At 41.5% G+C, this 21,375-nt stretch overlaps 1 protein-coding gene across 7 annotated transcripts in view; it reads right to left on the bottom strand.

The window, feature by feature from the left end:
• LOC127035685 (cyclic AMP-dependent transcription factor ATF-7) overlaps positions 1–21,375 on the bottom strand; it is a 113,975-nt gene that overhangs the window by 36,470 nt on the left and 56,130 nt on the right. For all 7 annotated transcript variants that reach the window (XR_007769900.1, XM_050925915.1, XM_050925916.1 and 4 more), the window contains 2 exons: positions 4,834–4,930; positions 934–1,052 (listed from right to left, as the gene is read on the bottom strand). Coding sequence is in view for 6 of the 7 variants with exons in the window: in XM_050925915.1 (XP_050781872.1) it covers positions 934–1,052; positions 4,834–4,930 (216 nt within the window). In the remaining variant the exon portion in view is untranslated. The remainder of the gene's footprint in view (positions 1–933; positions 1,053–4,833; positions 4,931–21,375) is intronic.

The following is a 21,375-nucleotide window of genomic DNA, read 5'->3' as shown; positions in this document are numbered from 1 at the left end:
GCAGGGAATTCAGAGTTAAGCATGACATGCCACCTCAATGTGCCTAGGAACTGCAGCACATCCAGGATGTAAGATCAACGAATGTTTGAAAGACACCTGGTTCTCAATGAGTGAGTGAATGACAAAATTTTCTACTTTAACTCTGAATTTGTTATATTTGAACAGATTTATGCAGCCGTGTTTGTGAACAGAGCTGCCAATTGCCAATTTCATACATTTCAAAGCCAGTCTAAAAAATACCAGTGCAGTTGTACAACATGCATCTGCTGCTATTCAGGGGTGGAAGGTTGGAAAGAATCTCTTAAGTTGCTTGAGATCTTGCTGTCTTCTAGACCTATAAACTCTTACTCTGCCATGGAACCTCCTCTCTGTTTATACGCAGCACGCAACTGCTCAGAACTCAAGAAGAACACAACAAAAGCTTGGCTTCTTTCCTATCCTTTGGAGACAGGAAAGGCAGAACGTGGTCAAAAAGGTTATTTCCACAACCATGCTTTTAAGACATGGCTCTGGGAATTGCTCTTTAATGATCTTGAAATCAATGAAGAGATGCCAAGCTGGCTTTGGATCAGAGCCTACGTGGTTAACAAGGTATTGGTACTTCTCAGGCATTCCTTTGCCAGGACATGTCAGATCAGAATTGTGGGTACTAACTTAAAAAAAAAGGGGGGTGCGGTGGGGGGGATTGGGATGACAAAAAGCTGTAGTAACAAAAGGTTATTAAAATCAGATCTAACTGGGACTCAGACTGTAGCACAGCCAAAGTCACACAAGTTACTAAATAAAGTATGTGATTGAGCATTTCAAATCTATGAGACAACACTTAGTTACCCTACAACATATGCCTTTCATCAGAACAGCATAATTCCCTCTTCAGCCCCTACAATCTGTGAATGTTTCAGTTTGATTGGAATGGTGGTTTCTGTCTCTTGCCTTTTTCTCATCATCCTCTGTGGCTTTCTTAAACTCGTGCTCAAAGGAACTGGCCAATTCATTGAAGAGCCCCACCTCCTCACAGTTCTTCAAAAAACGGGTTGGAGTCGGAGTCTGATCTGTTCAGATTGCAACACAAAAAACAAAAGAATCAAAGTGAGGTCACAGGATTACTTTTAACTACTCTATTCATCTCACAGGACAAGACAAACCAGGAATATTTCCTCCCAATACACACTTAACATTTAGATTCAGTTGTGTTATTTTAGGAAGCTTGGATGTTTTTCCTCTAGGATTTTTCTTTGTGTTCACAAAGCAAGTGACAATACTTTCCTGTTAATTTTGTCCTTTTGGCAAACACTGTGGCATTAACAAAAATAACATATTTCAAATTGCACTAAGATCACTACAACTGAAAACAATGTGTTGTAGCACCTTCCCTTATTTAAAATCAGGGCCTGCCCTGGCATCAGTGCAACTCTGAGAATGGTACGTGTTGCTGAATTGGTACTGCAGGGAAGCAGAACGTTTTGTGCATGTCCTTCAAGATAGTAGATTTAAAAAAAATAATAGTCTGAAGAAGCAGAAATGCCTTGTGGTATTGTGATTTTTAAAGTAACTGCCCTGGCACTGACTTGCTGTGTGAACAAGTCACAAACCCTTTCCGTGTGTTAGTTTCTCCATCTGTAAAACAGGGATGATACCCAGCTCACAGGGATTGCTGAGGATTAATTAGCATGCACAAAAGTTACTCTGAAATCCTTGGAATGGAAGGCCATATAGAAGAGCAAATTACCATCACCAGCACCCAGCTCACAGGGATTGCTGAGGATTAATTAGCATGCACAAAAGTTACTCTGAAATCCTTGGAATGGAAGGCCATATAGAAGAGCAAATTACCATCACCAGCACCTTACTTCATTATAATAATCTCTCTGCAAGACTGAAATGGCCAGTTTGGTACAGTATTAATATAGCTGACCACAGGCCATGGAACCACAATTCAGCTTGTAATTGAAGCTCAGTCTACACAGCAGAAAGTCTCCTGATTATCCAGATCAGCTCACCCAGCCAGTTTCATTTTTGCCTGTGATGTTAGTCAGTAGTCCAGTTAACAGGAGCCCATCACTAGCATATTATTCTGTTTGAATCGATCAAGCAGAAAGTTGTTTGCTTGTTGATGATGGAAGCTTAAGGAAAACAGTCCTTTTGTGCTTTACTTCAAAGCTGCTACAAGAGGAATAACTTGAATCTCCTGTCTTTCAATGGAGGCCACCTTGTATCAACAACCAAGCACAAAAACAGGGGCTATCAAGGAGAAAAGGAAATTACAGAAATGTTGACAATGGTGTTTGTCCTACAAAGGATTTATGAACACAGGAAATTATGCTTTGTCCTACATCCAGCTGCTTAGAACTAATGTGCCCTTCAGCATTCATAAAGACCGCCAATATTAGGGCCCTACCAAATTCATGGTCCATTTTGGTCAATTTCACAGTCCTAGGATTTTTAAAATTGTAAACATCATGATTTCAGATATTTAAATCTAAAATTTCAAAACACAGTGCTGTAACTGTAGGGGTCCTGACCCAAAAGAGGGCTGTGAGGGGGTTGCAAAGTTATTGTTAGGGGGTCACAGTATTGCCACCCTTACTTTTGAGCTGCTGCCTTCAGAGCTGGGCCCTTGGCTAGCAGTCACTGCTCTTTGGCCACTCAGCACTGAAGGGAATGCACAAGTAAGCGTGGCAATACTGCAACTCTCCTACAATAACCCTGTGACACCCTCCCCCGGCACAGCCCCCTTTTGGGTTGAGACCCCCAGTTCAAGAAATGTTTGTCTCTCCAGTGAAATCTGTTTTGTATAGGGTAAAAGTATACAAAAGAACAGATTTCACGGTTTGTGATGTGTTTTTCAGGGCCCTGAATTTTCTAGGGCCCTACCAATAGTCCTTTACTGACCACATAAATATCAAACAGAAAAGGCTTTTGGACCTAGTTGCAATGTAGAACTATTCACAGTGTTAAGACATGACTCAGTCTTTTCTGCATGTTTTAGGCCCAGTTTTCACTGCTAAAAAAAGTTGGGTTTTTTTGTTTTTGTTTTGTTTTTTTACCTTGGGGTAACTAATAAGCATGGGTCTGCAGTAAACACAGTGAAGACCAGCACTTCATTTTTATGGCAAAGTAAAAAGGTCAACCCCAGGGCTGGATATACTGCTTTTCTCACCTATTTTACCTCAAAGTAAAAACTGAAGTGCCCTGTCTTCACTGTGGTTTTATGTTGGGATACCAAAAACCCAATGGATACACTTTGTTTGGCAGTGAAGAGAAGACTTACTTGTGTAAACAAGCAGTTCTACAGCCCTAATCTTTTCAGATTGCAAGACAGAAAGAACCATGTGCCACTATGAATCTCAGTCAGAATCAGGTGTGATGTAGCTGTGTAATGCTATTTTTCTTGCATTCTTGAATGGACAGAAAACCCTATTATAATTGCATTTGAAAAATGAGTCAAGACTTATGGTACAACATGGATGATTACAACACAGACTTTCTGCTCACCCAGAAAACAAGATATGTTATATCATGAACACAGCTAATAGCAACAGAATCCTGTACTTACATGTTTCCTTCTATAGTGGAGATAGCACCTTAAACAGAGCTGAGAAAATCTAAAACGTAATTAACTGATCATTATTAATCCGCGAACCCCAAATCACTGATTGGCCAGTTTATACTTCAGAGTTATCAAATGAAAACTGCAACCCGTCCGGCATCTCTATTTTTGGGAGGTAGAGCAATGGAGAAAGAACATTCTTTGCGCACCATGCAGTCTCTCTTAGCCTTCAACTTCACAGAATGAAAGGAATACTATCCAAGGTTTTCAATATTCATCCCAGCATTTCCTGGCCAGGGTTTTGTACAATCTGATTTACAACTATTCCAACACTTCTCTATGAATACTATTCCATAACCAGTATGTCCCCACTAGGAAGTATTTTCTGCCTTTACCGTAAATTTTCCCAAACTAGATAAACTCAGTAAACATCCACCCTATGTAGTGATTAATCTCAAGGCCGTAAGAAGTGGACTGAGTTGCAACTGCTTTCATCAGCACCAAATCTGGTGACACGACGTTTGTCCATTTAGAGACTCACCTCTGCCCCCAGGAGAGATCAAACTGGGCTCTCACGTGAAGTTTTTTAAATAAAATTAAAAAAAAAAAAAAAAAAGATTTCCCTCTTCCCTTCACATTTTCTATATAACAGCAGTTTCATTCAATGGGTGACACAATCCCTGCCCCCTTTTAAGAAACCAAAATGCAGGAGGATTGACAGGGTGGGAGAATATCCATAACTGGCAATGATCTGCTGCCAGACAACCATGTACATTTTTCTCAAATCTTATAAAGGCTGCATTGACTGTGTAGAGTCATTCCAGAGCAACTCATTTGGGCTTCACAAATGCACTCTCGGCAGTAGCCAATGCACTAGATGGAGTTTTAATTTATTAACTGCCAGCCTAAAAGCTCAAGAAAATTGACACCTGGGCTGAGGAGAGGAAACGGAGTTTGTCAGCTTTTGTTCATCATCCTCAAAGTGCATGAAGAAATGTGAAAGACCTTTTGTCTGTAAATCTTCCAGAGTCTTGATAAAAAGGGTGAGTATAAAAATAAAAAAAAATCCTACAAAACCTGATACTACCATAAAAAATGAAAAAAGTAGAAACTTGGAAGCAGCCTCTGGCTTTCCTTTCCCCCTGATTAAATGCAGATCACAAGAGCTTTTTATGGGAGGTAGAGACGTTTTTCAGTACATCTGGTCCCTAGTATTAATCTTACAGTCAGGCTATATTAATGTGCACCATTTTCAGAGCTGACCAGGACTGAGCAGCACATACCTGCTATGATGACTGAATCGGTTCTAGCAGGACCAAATTTCAATGTCATCTCATGCTTGTGTTTATGAACTGCCAGGTGGTCCTCGTTTGTAAACCTCTGAAATGAAACAATTTAAAAGGAGTGAATAAATGCATTTTATGGTACTTCCTGCAGCGGAGGTGGGGTGCAGAAAGGGAGGGGTGAAAGCCACCTGAGAGAGGCTGTAACATAACCGCTACATTGTGTTAAGCAAAAACAGAACAGGACAGATTGTTTGAGAAGCGGGGTCTGAGCACATCACTCTAAATGAAAAAGCCATTATGTTGGCTTCTGGTGAACAGGGAAAAATACTTTTAATAATCAAATTTTAAATATAAAAAAAAAAGTGGCAGGGGTCATGCAGTCACTCATAACCAAAAGAGGAAATGCAAATTATCCTCACCGCAGTGCTCTGTGAAGTGTACCACTTTATTACTGCCTAACGGAGAGATAAATTATTCACTATTAGGGGGACCGGTTAACTTCTTGGATCGTGTGTAATGGAACTGGCATCCGCAAGGCAATTCGGGCCCAGGTTTTATGGAGCAGGACAGAGCGAGACTGCCTGAGATCGATGCCCAATGGCTATTTGTAATGGCATGGAAGAGCACAGTTGCACAAATGCTGCTCCCACAGAACCAGGACGACACATTTCAAGCGCAATAAAGATGCCATCTAAATTCCACCTGCAGCATAATTACAGAATAAAAGTGCATTCAAGGGCTTTTGGGTGCTGCTGCTGAACTTGGCTTTGCTTCAATAGTTCAAGAGGATAAGGGAGTACTGGGGATATGGCAGTCACATTTAAAACCCAAACAAAAGGATTCACCCCCTTCTTGTCCCTGGAGGAGTGTTACGGGCTGACTCGTTTTTTAAATTATTGTCTCAATTTCTGCATTTTTGAAATAAAAAGGTACAAAAGGAGGGAAAGAGTTAAGCTAAATAACAATAAAAGACCAGAGGATGGATTGTGCCTCTCCTAATAGACTGCGACAAACTGTTAGCTTCAGAGCATTTCATGAGGCCATACTGCAGGATTTTTATTCATCCAGTAGTTGTGCAGTATTGTTCTGACATCCTCCTGCTTCTAGAAATCGCTCCTGCATGGCAGAGAATTTTATAAGAAAAGGAAAAAGAAAAAAGGAACACCTGTACCTGTGAACCAGCTAAAGTGCAAACTGGCAGTTTGATCTCTATACGCTCACTTGGGTCTAGATTCTTTTCCAAGTAGATACGTGTCCCTGGAAGCTACATGTTGACCTTGTAGCTTTCCTTAATCAGCATTACTGAGAGGAGGTTTATAATAGTGGGGGAGAGAGAAATAATACGTATTAATGTTTACACAAAACAAAAAAGTTTATTTTCCCTTTATTATCATAGAAGATATTTTGTAGAATATGCCTCATCCCTCAAACAAATGGCATCTCAAAAGTGTCTGTGAACGGCGGACCATGGCCAGAGCTTTAAAAAACTTGTTGGTCCTGAAAGCATTTTTAGTAGTTCTATCAAAAGGGTTTCTACCTCTAGAAGTTTGTGAAATATTGGATTGAAGCATGAATGCCACTTTATTTACCCTCCATATTCCCCCTGTAATATTTCACAATAATATTTATCCTCTTGCTGGGGTACCCTCTCTTCAAAGTCTGAGAAGCCACCTGAAACCTAATGCTGATGATGATGTCTAAGCAGATCCTGTTTGTTTCAATGTTCAGCTGAAGCTACATCTGCCCAATTCATTTATGCTGAGAAAATACTGGACAGGGGAGAAAAATTAAAAGGCTGAAAACATTGTTACTGTGCAGGATTTTCAGCCTGTGTGTGTGTGTTTGTTTTTTAAGAGGGAAAGGATTTTTTCCAGCATTTTTTTACATCATGCCATAAAGCAGGGGTGCATTTACTGGTCTGGTTCTAACATACTCAGCTGCCAGTCCTGCTCTTTCCCTGAGAGACAATGACAAGCAGTTGTATGAGGAAAAGAAGTAGGTTAAGGCAAAGAGAGAAAGAAATAATACATGTGGGCAGGGGAAAGGGAGTTTCAAATATGTATCTAGAAGCATCAGCAGTAGCTTTAAATGGTAAATATGCAGTTACACCAAACATGAAACCCCACAGGTCCAAGTCCTGTTTCTTTGACACTACAATCTGGTGCTAGGTAAAAAAGTGGAAAGATTTTTTTTTTTTTTTTTTAGTTTGACAAGACTGTAAGCAGCAGCAAGAAGACTAGAAGCCATTGGGAATGGGAATCAAGGTTATTTATTGTCCATAAAGGATGGTTATGTGGCAACGAGTTTTAAAGGAAGTGTGGTAACGTCACATTATAGCTCAGTGTGTTTCAATAATGAGATCTCTGTAGCCACCTAAAAAACTAAGCCATGCTCTGGAAGAGCCAGGTCTTTTAGTCAACTGTGATTTGGGTTCTGCAGCTTTTGTACTCTAGAATTTATTTTAATTGCCAGTTATCGTGTCTTGTTGCATCTTGGGAATTTTTAGGGCACTCTTCATGTTTCTGTTCCACATTACAGCTCTATGTAACATCTTTATGTGGTCTTACAGGCTTTGGAGTGCTCTCTTCCTCTACACATAAATGCTCAGAGACACAATATATCTCTCTACGTATATTTCCAAACACCAAAACCTGGAGGCTAAATCATGTCATTTAACACAGAGGGGAAAGTGAGTGGAGTATAACAAAAAACAAACAGAGTGAGTTACAGCCACAGCATCAGCTTTAATATTTAATTTCTTCCCATCAGCATCTGTCACGTCCTCTGTGTTATTTCAGCCTGAAGTTGGCTGTTTCCCTCCTGTCCCCAAATGAAGATGATGTAGATTGTCAGCTCTTTGGGGCAAGTATCATGCGTTTAAATGTGTTTGTACACAGGCTACGACATCAAGATCAAGGCCTTGTTAGGAGTTTCTGGGTTGTTAGTGCAATATAAACATTAAATATGCATCAAGGAGAGGAGGAAAAACAGCTTATGACAGAAAACTCAAGAGACTACAGGTACCCCACTATTTCAAATGTGGCCCTTACGGGCCAAGCTGCAGCACCGCTACCTGATTGGTGTATAAATTTACATTTTAAAGATAAATGCACACAGACATAAGTATTTGCATTTTTCTCTTCTTTGAAAGATGGTGGTTGAATTCACTAGATTACACAACCTCAGTGGAGGAGCTTCATCCTCCTCACGCAGTTCCAGGCTTGTTTTTAGGAGTCTCCAGGCTGCATTTGGCCTTGCATGCTCCTACAAGAGACCCATAGTTCCTCTGATACAATGTATTTAGTGTGTGCATGATTATTTAGCATTTGGGTAAACAAGTATCTGCGTTTATTTACCCAAGAGACAGTAAAAGTTTTCCAGAGAAGACAGATTTGGGGCTTATTAGGTTGGAAAGTTTGCATTCTTTATCCAACAGGCTGTGACAGCCCAACGGAATAAACATTTTGGTAATTTTAAATGCACTAATTTTAAAATGTTTATTTTAAAAGCTACAATAACTCCTGATGGGCTGGTACATTTCAGTAATGTAATAAGGAGCTAGAGAATAAAGTACATGGGGACAAACTTTAGGTCTTTACACAGGCAAAACTCCCCTCAACTCAATGAGGAAGAAAAAAAAAGCAAGGATTTTGCCCTTAGTCTGCACTTACAAAGCCCACAAAAACTGATACAGGCAATGGGAGAGCTACACTGGCTGCTTGTTAGGACAACTTGCAGATCCCAGGGTACAATGCAGCCGGGGCACAAACAGCAAGGTGGAGCACGCTGGGACCAGTAGTTTTTGTGGGGCAAGCTCTGTAATAAAGAGGAAAATGGTAGCAGACTGCATTTGGCATGAAGATAGCACTCAAAGTGCCTTTAAATCTGTTGTGTCGAGCCCAACAGCTTAACATACACACACAGAAATCTCTGGGCCATAAAGACATATTTTTCAAGTAATTTAAGAAGAAAGTAACTCCAATTATGAAATACATTAGCTCCTTGGGAAAAAAAAAAAACATAATGGGTCTAAATTACAAGGCTCCAAACTGCGCCACAGAATACACTTGTAAAAGGAAATTTTAAGTGAAAGTGGGAGCAGACGGCACATTTTCATTGGCATGAAAAAAGACTGGGAGCCAAGATCTTTTGCACCAAGCTGCAGCCCACAATGAGTTTTTACAGCTAAATTAATAAACCCTTGTTAATAGTGGGAAAATGAAATGTTGACCCAACCTAACTAACTACAGTGTCACAAATGATTTTGCAGCACTCAGATACCATGCTAATGGCATAGCAGGGTATAAATATCTTGCTGGACACCGTTAGCAGTGAATTAAAACATGTCCTTTATTGCAGTAGTAAATTTACAGGCACATGCTTACACGAGATGCATCAGACAGCATACGGTAGATACGATGAGTCACAAGTAGTTAACATTCAAAGAAAGCCATGCAGGGCCGGCTCCAGGTTTTCTGCCACCCCAGGCAGCAAAAACACAAAACAAAAACAACCCAGCAGTGCGATCGTGTCGCTCCACTCTTTGGTGGCAATTCGGCAGCAAGTCCTTCGCTCCGAGAGGGACTGAGTGACCCGCTGCTGAAGACCTGGACATGCTGCCCCAATAGCGGCTGGAGTGCCGCCCCTTGGTTTTGGCCACCTCAAGCACCTGCTTCTTTAGCTGGGGCCTGGAGCCGGCCCTGAAGCCAAACTCTATTCAGGAAGGTCACCTGCCCCTCCTCCCACCCTCGCTTTAATTCTCAGAATGGAATGGCCTTTAAGTTACTAATAATAAGGAAGAATGAGCTTGTGATTAAGGTTCTGGAGATGTGGGTTCCCGGATCAGCCACAGACTCCCTATGTGACCTTGGGCAAGTACTTCATCTCAGTTTCCTTTTTGTAAAATTATGACGATTCTCTGTCTGACTGAGGGATGATGAGAATAAATTCATTAATGTTCATAAGATGTTCACACACTAGAGTGATTCACAGATTTTAAGGCCAGACTGGATCATTATAATTATCTAGTGGGGACTCTATTAGCACCCAGACAGATCTGTTTTCACTGTAGAGCAGGTGTTGGGGCAATACCATAGCTGGTGTTGGAATGACTTGTTGCATTCTATTATACCAATGGTAGAGCTGATTTGTATATTTTTACATTTGTGTGTGAGGTGCACAAAGTTGTGAGTTCAAGGAGAATTTTCTCAGAAGTTTGCCTGTGTCCCTGCCCACTATCTTGCTCCCACTGTGTTATTACAACATAAAGGCTCACAGGCAGGCAGACCATCACACGAAGAGTGATCTTCAGAAGCGGTCATCAGCTCTCATTGCGACATATGGCCACATTTTCAAAAGCACCCAATGTACTGCAAGTTAGGCTGGTGGCTAAACAGGAGCTGAGCTCTTTTGAGCAACTGGCCACGATGGTTCTACTTGTGTCCTTCTGATGGAGCAGGTGACACCACGTGTGTGAATTAAGTCAGAGAAAACAGGGTGAAAAAAGGAAGGAATGGATGCTCGCAAGTTATTGGGCTAGTTACTGAAGCATTCCTAAGGACAGATTTTCCTCTCTGAAGTACACAGCACATACACTTTAATGCTCCTACCGCGGGGGTAAATGGATTGTTCTGAAGAGAGCTGAGGGGAACCTAAACCTAACCAATAAGCAAAACCAGCATGCAGTGTATGTGTTAGATCAGGGAAGGGGAATTTGGGCACTTGGGTTCTATTCTCAGCATTTCCACTGACCTGCTGTGTCACCCGGACCCAAGTTCATTTCACTGGGTGACTTAGTTTCCCCTTCTACGTAATGGGGACAATTATGACTTACACAGTAGTAGCAAAAAAAACTTCAGGACCAGACTTCAAAGAGAAACTGCTGAGCTTCAGTTCATCTGCAAATTTGACACCATCAGCTCAGGATTAAACAAAGACTGTGAATGGCTTGCCAACTACAAAACCAGTTTCTCCTCCCTTGGTTTTCACACCTCAACTGCTAGAACAGGGCCTCATCCTCCCTGATTGAACTAACCTTGTTATCTCTAGCTTGCTTGCACATATATATACCTGCCCCTGGAAATTTCCACTACATGCATCTGACAAAGTGGGTATTCACCCACGAACGCTCATGCTCCAAAACGTCTGTTAGTCTATAAGGTGCCACAGGATTCTTTGCTGCTTTTACAGATCCAGACTAACACAGCTACCCCTCTGATACTTGACAGTAGTACTGAGAGCCATAATTAATTCCTGTAAAGCCCTTCGATATACTTGACAGACAAAGGATTAGATCAGTAAATAATGAGAATGAGGGTAAGAAGCCATAACTGAAAGGACATTTTCTCATGATTTATCACTTAGATGGTGATCATGCTATGACATGCATTGACAGTCTAAACTGATCTAGTCAGAGTATGTGTTTTAAGTCATTTTCTTTGTTAGTCTCTGAGCATGGACACTTCTGTCTTTATGCCTAAACATTTTGTGATGCAGACAGTAAAGTATCTAGTGCCTTTCCCAATTTAAAATCAGTGCTACAGAACAAGGTGTTTTCCTCCCTGTTTATTAGTGTCTCATGAAAATCAGAAAATCTCTGGCTAGTATAGTCCGACCTGAAAACAGCATGTTTGATGCATTTCTGGGCAACACACACTCACACTCTCGCTCACTCAAACCGCATCCAGATTAAGTCTTGAAATGTTATTTTTGGCTCAGGCAGCTCCAGAGACCCATGTGGATATGTCTTTTACTTTAAAAATGTGCTTACATCCTGGACTATGATTAATTCACATTTCTTTCCTTGTTTAAAAAAAAAAAAATCAGAAATTTCAGGCTCTGTTCACAGGCACATTTATTTCTGTTATTAGGAAACCAAGACTGCTAACTGGCTCTTTTGATGTTCAATCTCTTTAGTTAGGGTTAACATGCAAAAAATCAGCAAGTTTGCCACTCCTGATATGACCAACCTACAAAATCTGCCATTTTCTTAAGCAGCCGTGCATCTCACTATGCCCATAAACTGTCACAGATTTACATCAGACAACATGGCAGCTACAATCTGCACTCAAATGATTCTATGCAGTAAAACTTAGACATGAAAAGAGAGATAATCAGTCTAGTGGCTACTATCATTTACAAGACCCAGGTTTGTTCCCAGAAGCAGTTTCTTCTTCTGGCAGAGGTTGGAAGCAGTGCAGAGATGGCACACTTAGGCCTTGGCTACACTGGCGCTTTACAGCGCTGCAACTTTCTCGCTCAGGGGTGTGAAAAACACACACCCCTGAGCGCTGCAAGATACAGTGCTGTAAAGTGCCAGTGTAAATAGTGCCGCAGCTCTGGGAGCGCGGCTCCCAGCACTGCAAGCTAAACCCCACGAGGAGGTGGTTTACGTGCAGTGCTTTGAAGTTTCAAGTGTAGCCATACCCTTAGTCCGCAGTGGGACAGAGTAGCTTAGATTACTCAAGGGCTGACTTTCCTGTCTGTTATGCAACAGCGATAACAAGTATTAGAGAAAGTTGCATCTAGCCCCTCCTTAGCCAGAAAGGTAGTACCTTTGAATGTGAGTGGGTAAATAATTTACATTTCTATAGCTTCTTATCCCAAAGAGCTTCAGGTACCCTGCAACTCCACTGAAATGTGGGTGGCAACCATCTGGTGCACAGTTCACCAGAGGTTCTCAAACTGAGGGACACAGAATGTATTCTGGGGAGGCATGAGAACCTGCTCTGCCTTCAGACTGGGTGACCAGAGAGCAGTCACCGCTCTCTGCTCTGCCTTCAAACCTGGGCTGCCATATATGTTCTTGTGTGGCGGGGGAGGAGGAGGGCAGAGAGAGAGAGTAGGCCGTAAAATACTACAGACACAAATAAGGGGAGGGTAGCAATCAAATAAGTTAGAACCACTGTAGTACACTACATAACAGTAGTGAGGAAAGAACATTGTTGTCCAAGGCCATATGATACAAACCTCAAATCTTATTTAAAATGCTACATAGTAAGAAGGTATCTACTTTGTCTGAAAGGCCCCTTGAATGTCCATCACAGCAGAAAGGACTGCAGTTTTTACAGGCTTGTATACATAAAGTTAGCACAGAGTAGCTGTTGCAATTTAAATTCACACATTAGCTTATTCTGTGCTAACTCCACCTAGGAACAAGCACATATTGCCCTAAAAGTGGCTTTAAAGTAGACTATGTTAAACTGCACAATGGTGCCCTTAGTGCAGAATAAGAACATCCCACAGAGGAGGGGGGACAGTGCAGAATAGCTACTGTGCTTTGAATTCACACCTGAACTTATTCTGCACTAAACTCCTGTGTAGACAAGCCCTAGTATCTTAAAGTGCCTGGAACTCAGTTTGTCTAACTGGAAGGAGCGCCACACTGTCACAATTTGAACCAGTGATTAATATGTGATGGTTAGGTCAGTCAGCCAACTCTCCTGCTAAAAAGGAATTTCCTAGAGTGCTGAGGATCCATCTGCTACCCTAGGCGAGGGGGGACAGAAAGATGAAATTTGTGATCCTGCATGGATGGTATAGAAGGAAAGCATCCAGCGACTTGCATAACCCCCCCCTAGAATGGAATGGGTATTCTGACAGACCTTGGGCACCAAGGCTGCCTAATTCAAACCAAAAATGGCCAAAAGTTTTCAACCACTGTTGACTGAAGTTGGGCTCCTAAATAAAAGCATTGATTAATTTTCAACAATACAGATCAGTTTCTCTCATGGATTCCAATATAATTTGTGAGTGATGAGCACTTATGTCAGGCTACTTTTGTTCAGAGGCCTGATTATGCATTTGGGTATCTAACTTTAGGCAAGCATTTAAAATAAACCTTGGCCAATAATACTTCATACTTTTGATCTGTAGAATGCAAAGCCCTCTACAAAAGGCGAGTCTGATTATTAACCCCCTTTCGCAGCTGGGAAGACTGAAGTTATGGTAACTTGGCCAGGTCAAAGAGCATTCATTGGAACAGCTGAAAACAGAATCAGGTTTCCTGACTCGTAGTGTGGTGCCCCATCCATAGCACCATGCTGCTGCTGCTTGGTGGAACAGAACAGCATTACATTATGTGACAGTGGTAGCTAATTAAAAATTTATTCAATAACCATCAATTTTATTGAAATAAATCTAAAAATGCACTACAATGAGGAAGTAAATAAGGATTATTACATTCTGCATTCTAATCCCAGCAGTACCAAGGTCTTCCTGTGTAACCTTGGGTAAATTACTGACTCTTTCCGTCCCTAGTACACACCATAAAATAAGGATAATGTTCCCTGCTTCACTAGGGTGCTTCGAGGATAAATTCAATGGCATGACAGTGCGCTAAGATACCCGTCAGGAACACTACAGAAAAACAATACAAATTAAAAATGAAATGGAAATAGCCATTTGGTCCATTAAGGGCCATTTGAAGAGCTAGTTTAAGAGCTTAGCAGTTCCTGCATAGCTTGGAAGCTGGGGAGTGGGGACTAAATAAATGGGGCAGAATCAGTGTCTTGGGTGGGGAACAGGGAGACGCTGTTGGAGTGGAGTTCCTAAGCTGCCCTACAGAAACATTTTTCTCTAGTGCAGTTTAGGAAGTTGGGGCATCTAGGAGGAAAGAGGTAAATAATGCAGCCACCTCACAGCCATACAATCATATTATTTATGGGGCCTTGCCCACATCCAATCCGGAAAAAAAAAATCATAAGACCCAGTGGTGGTGGCGAACAACCAAAACCAGACTGCAGATCTCCCACAGAAATCCAATACTGGGTTTCTGCCTTCCACTGGAAGACTCTGCTGTTTACTAAGTGAGTCACACTTCCTGCTTTGAACTCGACAGCTCCTGAATGAATAAGCTGGAACTGAAGAATCTTTCTCAGCAAACAAACAGCATCAGCAGCAAGCCCTGCACTGTGTGCGCATGTGAGAGAGAATTTATAGAGTGAAAAGAAAAGAACAGGAAACTCCTTCCCAAAATACCCAAAGAAACAAGAATGTGTGTGTGTAAAAGTAATTAAATCAGAACTGGAGCTGATTAATTTGTCTACAGGGTTGAGGATTTGTGCTTTGGGAGGCTGTACTGGGATCTTAAAAAGTCTCTGGCATATGGCCCAGTCCATCAATAATGTACAGGCAAGAAAGGATTTTGGCAGCAGGTGCTAGCACATGCAGTTAGGACTGCTCACTGGTGCAAGTCAGAATGACTTTCAGATTCCCTGCCAAACAGTACATTTAAGTTAAGTGCTCACGCTCGTTCAATATGCAAACCTTAAATCGCTGGTAACAATGGAGGGTTTGTACCAAGCATGCTTCCACACCTGGTGGAGATGCTGCAACGCTTAGCAGAAAGTCAACTCTGCAGTACCTAGCCAGAAGTCCTCCTTCAATGCCGGGAAGGCAATGAATTGAGTTCTTATGGGAGGGTGGAGTAAAAAATAGATGTTATTAAAAAGCAAAAAGTACTGTTTTGATTCAGGGAGTTGAGCAAGAATTTGGCCTTTAAGATCTTTTCCTTAGTGCCTAGAGATATCAATTGCACACGCTCAGCATGCCTGGGCAAAAGACAATCATGGGATCCTTGATGAAGACTTTACACTGCCATTAATTTTCATCCACTCATCTTCTCTCATTGCTAATAGTTAAGGGCTACTATACCCAGAATTCTGTCACATTAATTACCACCTGAAACAGTTTTATATATCTCCTAGATTATTGGTGTACAGGCTAATTATAACTTGGCTCTCTTCATCCAGAAAGGCTTTAGTTCTCGTCCTATCCAAATATACCCTGCACCACCTTACCAAGGTTTAGTTGGATGGGCTACTGTTTCAAAACATTGCCCCAAAGTTCATCCTAGAAGTTAGCTTTCCTTGACAAAACTCTAATGGGGCAATGGAAAATGAGTATTTTTCCAGTTTGTTTCTTGTGTCACAGCTTGAGAGCTTCACACATTGCTCAACAGTATCCTTTCCATACCCTTGATTAGAAGTGGATGCAATCTTCCAAAGTTGTTATGCACTGAAAGGTTAACTTCCTTGGACACATTCACAACATCTTGTACCTATATTATACATATCTGTCAGTCTCTGCTTACAATCAAATATTGTATAGATGCTTTTAATGCACTGGCCCCACTGGCACTTTGGGCAGATCTACACTTGCTGAGCCTCTGCAGTGCTTCAGTGAAGATGCTAATCCATCTCTATGAGAGGCAGTAGGTATGTTGACGGGAGAAAAATAAGTTTCTAGTGTAGATCTGCCCTTTCTAATGGTCTGTTATGATGTTATTGCATAAGGTGTTACCAATAAGGTATCAAAGTGGAGAGAGTTTGTTGTTATATGTCTCCAGTTAGAGGGCAGAAGGGAATTAGTTGCCTAGAAATACAGAACTATGGAAGTAACTGGTAGTGGGCCAGGGATATGTGGACAGAATATGAGAGCCCATAATTATTGAAGGGTATAAATGTCAAGGAGGGAGAGTAATTATTAAAGGCAGTACGGTACACAGGGGTACAACTTGGAGCTATAGGGTGAGATAAAGGGAAAATTTAGGTTAGTAGCACTCCTGAATCCAGTCTACAAAGTGACGGGATAGAAGCCCCATTGTTTGGGACATTTAAAACTATCGTGTACAAAACAGTACCTAACGTATCGTAGAAAGTCCTGCACGGGCTCCAGGAGGGAACATGAAGGGCTCGATGGCTTAATAATCATAGAAATTAAGTTACCAGAGGGGTAGCCGTGTTAGTCTGGATCTGTAAAAAGCGACAGAGTCCTGTGGCACCTTACAGACTAACAGACATATTGGAGCATAAGCTTTTGTGGGTGAATACAGATGCATCCGATGAAGTGAGTATTCACCCACGAAAGCTTATGCTCCAAAAGGTCTGTTAGTCTATAAGATGCCACAGGACTCTTGCTTTTCATAGAAATTAAGAAATGGAAGAGATCTTTGGCTTAGGAAAAAGATATTAAGCTGTCTTGAATTTCCACAGTTGTTCTAGTGAAATCAGAGACCAAAGACAACAAAAGTGATTTAACAGCCCATATAATTAATCCATTCATACCACAGGACAATTTCCGGCTTTGGATTCCCCATCCGGCCACCCTTTCCATCCATCCAAGGGATGAAACTAGTTCTCCATTTTCACTGATTTAATAGACTATGGCCAAAAGAAACCAATATGATCGGCAAGCCTGACCTCTTACATTGTAACGGGTAAAGAATCTCACTCTGGAATCCAAGCAGTGGAAGGAATTCTTTTCTACTATAGACACAAGCCAAATAAATTATGGCTGAAATAGAGCATATCCATTAGAAAGGCATCCAACATCAATTAAAGAGTGCAAGTGATGATGAATTTACCACATTACATGGCAAGCTGTTCCAATGTTAATTACTTATCTGGTTAAGCAGTTACAACTGCATTCAATTTAAAACTTTTCTAATTTCAACTTCCAGCCATTGGATCCTGCTATGTCTATCAAATTGAAGGCACCACTCAAAATGTCAGATATTTTCTCCCTATGCAGGTACTTTTAGACCATGATCAAATCACCGGCTTACATTCTTTCTGATAAATAGTGCGCTCCCAACTCTCAGGGTAAGTATGTTTTTCAGACCTTTAATCAGTCTGTAGATCTTCTCTGAACCTTCTCCAAGTTGTGCATCCTTTTAAAAACACGGGCAGCAGAACTAGACGCAGTATTCCAGTAGTGGTCTCACCAATGCCACATACACAAGTATTATTACTTCCCTACTTTTACTCAATATTCCTGTTCATATATCCTGAGATAAATTGACCCTGAGCTCCCATTGTATTATCCACAATAGTCCTCAAGCCCTTTTCAGCGTCACTGCTTTCCAGGATACAGACAGCAGATTGGGTTGTAAGTATAGCCTATATCAGGGATGACCAAACTGTGGCTCGCGAGCCACATGTGGCTCTTTTACGGTTAAAGTGTGCCTTGGGGAGCCCTCCATGTCCCTCCCATTCCACACTTACAAGACTGGGGGAGGGATGGAGCTCAGGACTCTGCCTTGCAGTAGGGTGGTGGGGTGGTTGCCTTGCAGTAGGGTGGTTTCTGCCCAGCAAGGGTGGGGAGGGGAGGATGTCTCAGGGCTTCTGCCCAGCAGGTGGCACCTGCCGGTGCACAGGGCTTCAACAGGAGCAAGGCTGAAGCCCTGAGCCCCAGCAAGTGCCTCCCACGTGACTGAAGCCCAGAGCCCTGACAGGTATACGCCAAGTCTTGAACTTGTGAAGACTGTCGTATGTGGCTTGGAAGATCAGAAAGTTTGGACACCCCTGGCCTACATCGTATGCTCCTAAATGAATGAACTTGCATCTGGCTGTTGGAAGTTGTTGGCTTGGTTGGTGCACCTTGGTAGCTGTGACCATCTCTTCTACTAAAGGTGTGTTAGAGTGGGGATTCTTCAGGATATCTATTTTCTGTCCCCTCTTTCTCTGTTACCAGCAGGTTGTGCTACTCTTTAAGTAGCAACATATACAAGGTAAATGAGACGCCCTAATGCTGTGCCTTGTGTGTCATCTTCCCATTGACTAATCATTTTCCATCTTCATGGATTCCAAGGCCAGAAGGGAACACTGACCTTGTCTGACCTATATCACACAGGCCATAGAACTTCCCCAAAAGAATTCCTAGAGCAGCCCTTTCAGAAAAAACCATCCACTCTTGATTAAAAAATGATCAGTGATGAAGAATCCACCACAACCCTTGATAAGTTATTCCAATGGTTAATTACTCTTAAAAAGGTATGCCTTATTTACACTCTGAACTTGTCTAGCTTCAGCTTTCAGCCATTGGATTGTGTTATACCTTTCTCTGCTAGACTGAAGAGACTATTACATATTTCTTCCCCATGTAGGTACTTATAGACTAATCAAGTCACCCCTTAAACTCTCTCATTGTTTAACTAAACCGATTGATGTCCCTGAGTCTATCACTATAAGGACTGCTTTTTAATCCTTTTATCATTCTTCTCTTAACTCTCCAATTTATCAACATTCCTCTTAAATTGTGGACACCAGAACTTTACTCCTACTTGAGATTCCCCTGTTTTTTAATCATCCTATAGAATAACAAGTACATCTTGAGATACTTCCATTCACTGACTCCAAATGAATTCTTAATCTAGATCAACAGTGACCTGTCGAACACTGATAGTGTATAAAAAACTGACTTGGTAAAATAGTGCTACTCGATTTCCAGCTACTAAATTATACTGTGGGCCAGCTACAAATGTTAGATACTTTGCTAATATTTTTCCATGTAAGAAATTACTATAGCTGCTACAGGGGCATTATGTGATCACACATGGAAGGGGAGGTTGTTCTGGAGATCATGAATGACTGGACATTGGACAATCTTTTCATTAAAAAGGTTCACTAAAGAAATTCTCAGACCCTGAAGAGGTCTGAGAATCCCTGATCTCTCAACAATTTCCATACTGCATCTTCAGCTTTATGACTGCGCAAATCATTCTGCATAGTACTCTGGTCCCCCTCAAAGCCTCATCCACTCCGCCTTATAAATAGATTCAGTGAAATACCCAGAAAATTAGAATGTGCGAGTCAATTTTCCATATCCTAATCTAGTCTGGCTGTCCCTTGCATTAGTCATCGGTAATTGTTATGCAATCTAGTCTTTCAAAAGCTGCCAATTTCTTCACTACAAGTCAAGTCAGGTTTACATGTATAAACTAGTGTTTCTTTGCTCTTCTAATGTTCTTTTCTTAACTCCTTAGAATGTTTTCAGCTTTCATAAGTTGACAACTGTGAGATTTCAACTGTCTGCACAAAAGGATTAAGTTTAGGAAGTATATTAGCGAGCTCCCAGTCCTACGTACTATCTGTGTACTTAAAGGGCCAGTGAAATCCCACAAAAAGCCTCTGTCTGTTGTTCCAGAATCCCCAGATGCAATTCATCTGGGTCTGGTGCTTTACTAATGTGCAGTTATAATTGCCTTCTTAGCTACTCCTGGCTAATGGTAAAGCCTTTTAACATTTTTTTACTTTCCAGCTGCAACCCCTGAATAAAAATTAAGTGGATAAACTGTAAGTGCTAGAGAAATTAGAATTGATAGAGCCAAGCGCAATGCAAGAAGGCTGTGCGAAAGCTTTTCTCCACATGGCTTTGCCAATTGCACTTTGGTTCTGATCTACAGCTTTCCTTCCCTTCCACACTTAGAATTCTGAACCCCTCTTGAGCAGAGATTACTCAGCTGAGCTGCCAACTGTGTGCTGATTTTGTGATGTAGAAATCTACAGGTCACCAATGTTAATTTTGCTGGTGTTCTAAGAGTACCTTGAACAGTTGCTTTTCTGCTTTATCAGATGCAAATTATGATAAAAACGCCCTTGCTGTAAAAGGGGAGTGCCTCAATTTTATTTTAGATTATTATAAATCTTAAACATTTGTACAAAGATACTCTCTTAAAAGATGGAGCCAATATAACACAGCACTCAATTTATTTTTAACTAAATACCAAACATACAGTAAAAAAGGTTTTCTCCTAACTGCCAAACTGAAAGATCATATTAATCCCCTAATGTAAAAATTGCTAACAAATAAAGGTTGAAGCAAAGTAGTAAGATGTCAACAGAAGAGATTTCATAAGGAAGAGACTGCACCTGTATCTTTGGGACTCAGGGTATCCAGTCACAGTACGTCTACACTGCAATGTAAGCAAAGGATTCAAACGCAGGCTCAAACCTAACACCCGCTCCCCCCTTTTTTTGTCTACACATAAATCACACTAACCCAGGGCTCAGATCCAGGTTCCCAGGACCTCGCAGGGGTGGAGGGACCAAGCCTGAGTCAAGCCAGGATCCAGGGTTCAAGCCCTATTGCTCTGTAGTATAGACACAGCCCACCAAATTCATGCTCTGGGAGTTCACTGAAAGTATCCCACAATCCCTGGGTTGATTTTCTTTGTCCTCTGGTCATTTAAGTTTTGTGGACAGTTGAGTTTCCCCACACTGCACCATAAACAAAGGGCTATCACAGCCACGTTTTGGGACGACACTGGGAAATCTGGATATGGGTGGTTGGACCTGGGCCTGCATAATGCAGTGTAGATGCTAAAGCTCCAGGGTTCAACAATTCCTAACATGGGGTTGCAAATGAGTGTAGATGTTCAAGCTCTGGGTTAAAGCCAGGGTCTACAAACCTGAGTTCTGCTAACCCTGGCCTACCCTGCAGTGTGGACATATCCAGACTGAACTGTCACTTAGCAGATTTCTAGGACACCAGAGGCAAAAGGAAAGGCGTGAGTCTAAATAAACCATGCACTTGCAATGTTAATAGACTCCTATTTAGACAGTTCATTGAAATTCCTTTAGAAATAAGATTATATGTCCAGCTGTATCAGAATGTGGGTTAGCAAATGGGATCTGACCCAAGGTAGTATATTGCTATGAAAAGAAAGTAAATAGTCCAGAAAACTCCACACGTAATGAATAAAAACAAGACCAAGGCTCCAGCCTCCACCGTGTTTTTAGATTACAATCAAGTCTGGAC

This window comes from Gopherus flavomarginatus, chromosome 16 (assembly GCF_025201925.1).
Source record: "Gopherus flavomarginatus isolate rGopFla2 chromosome 16, rGopFla2.mat.asm, whole genome shotgun sequence".
Lineage (NCBI taxonomy): Eukaryota > Metazoa > Chordata > Testudines > Testudinidae > Gopherus > Gopherus flavomarginatus.
The sequence above is the reverse complement of the archived record's forward strand: the minus strand, read 5'-3'. Positions and strand labels throughout refer to the sequence as shown.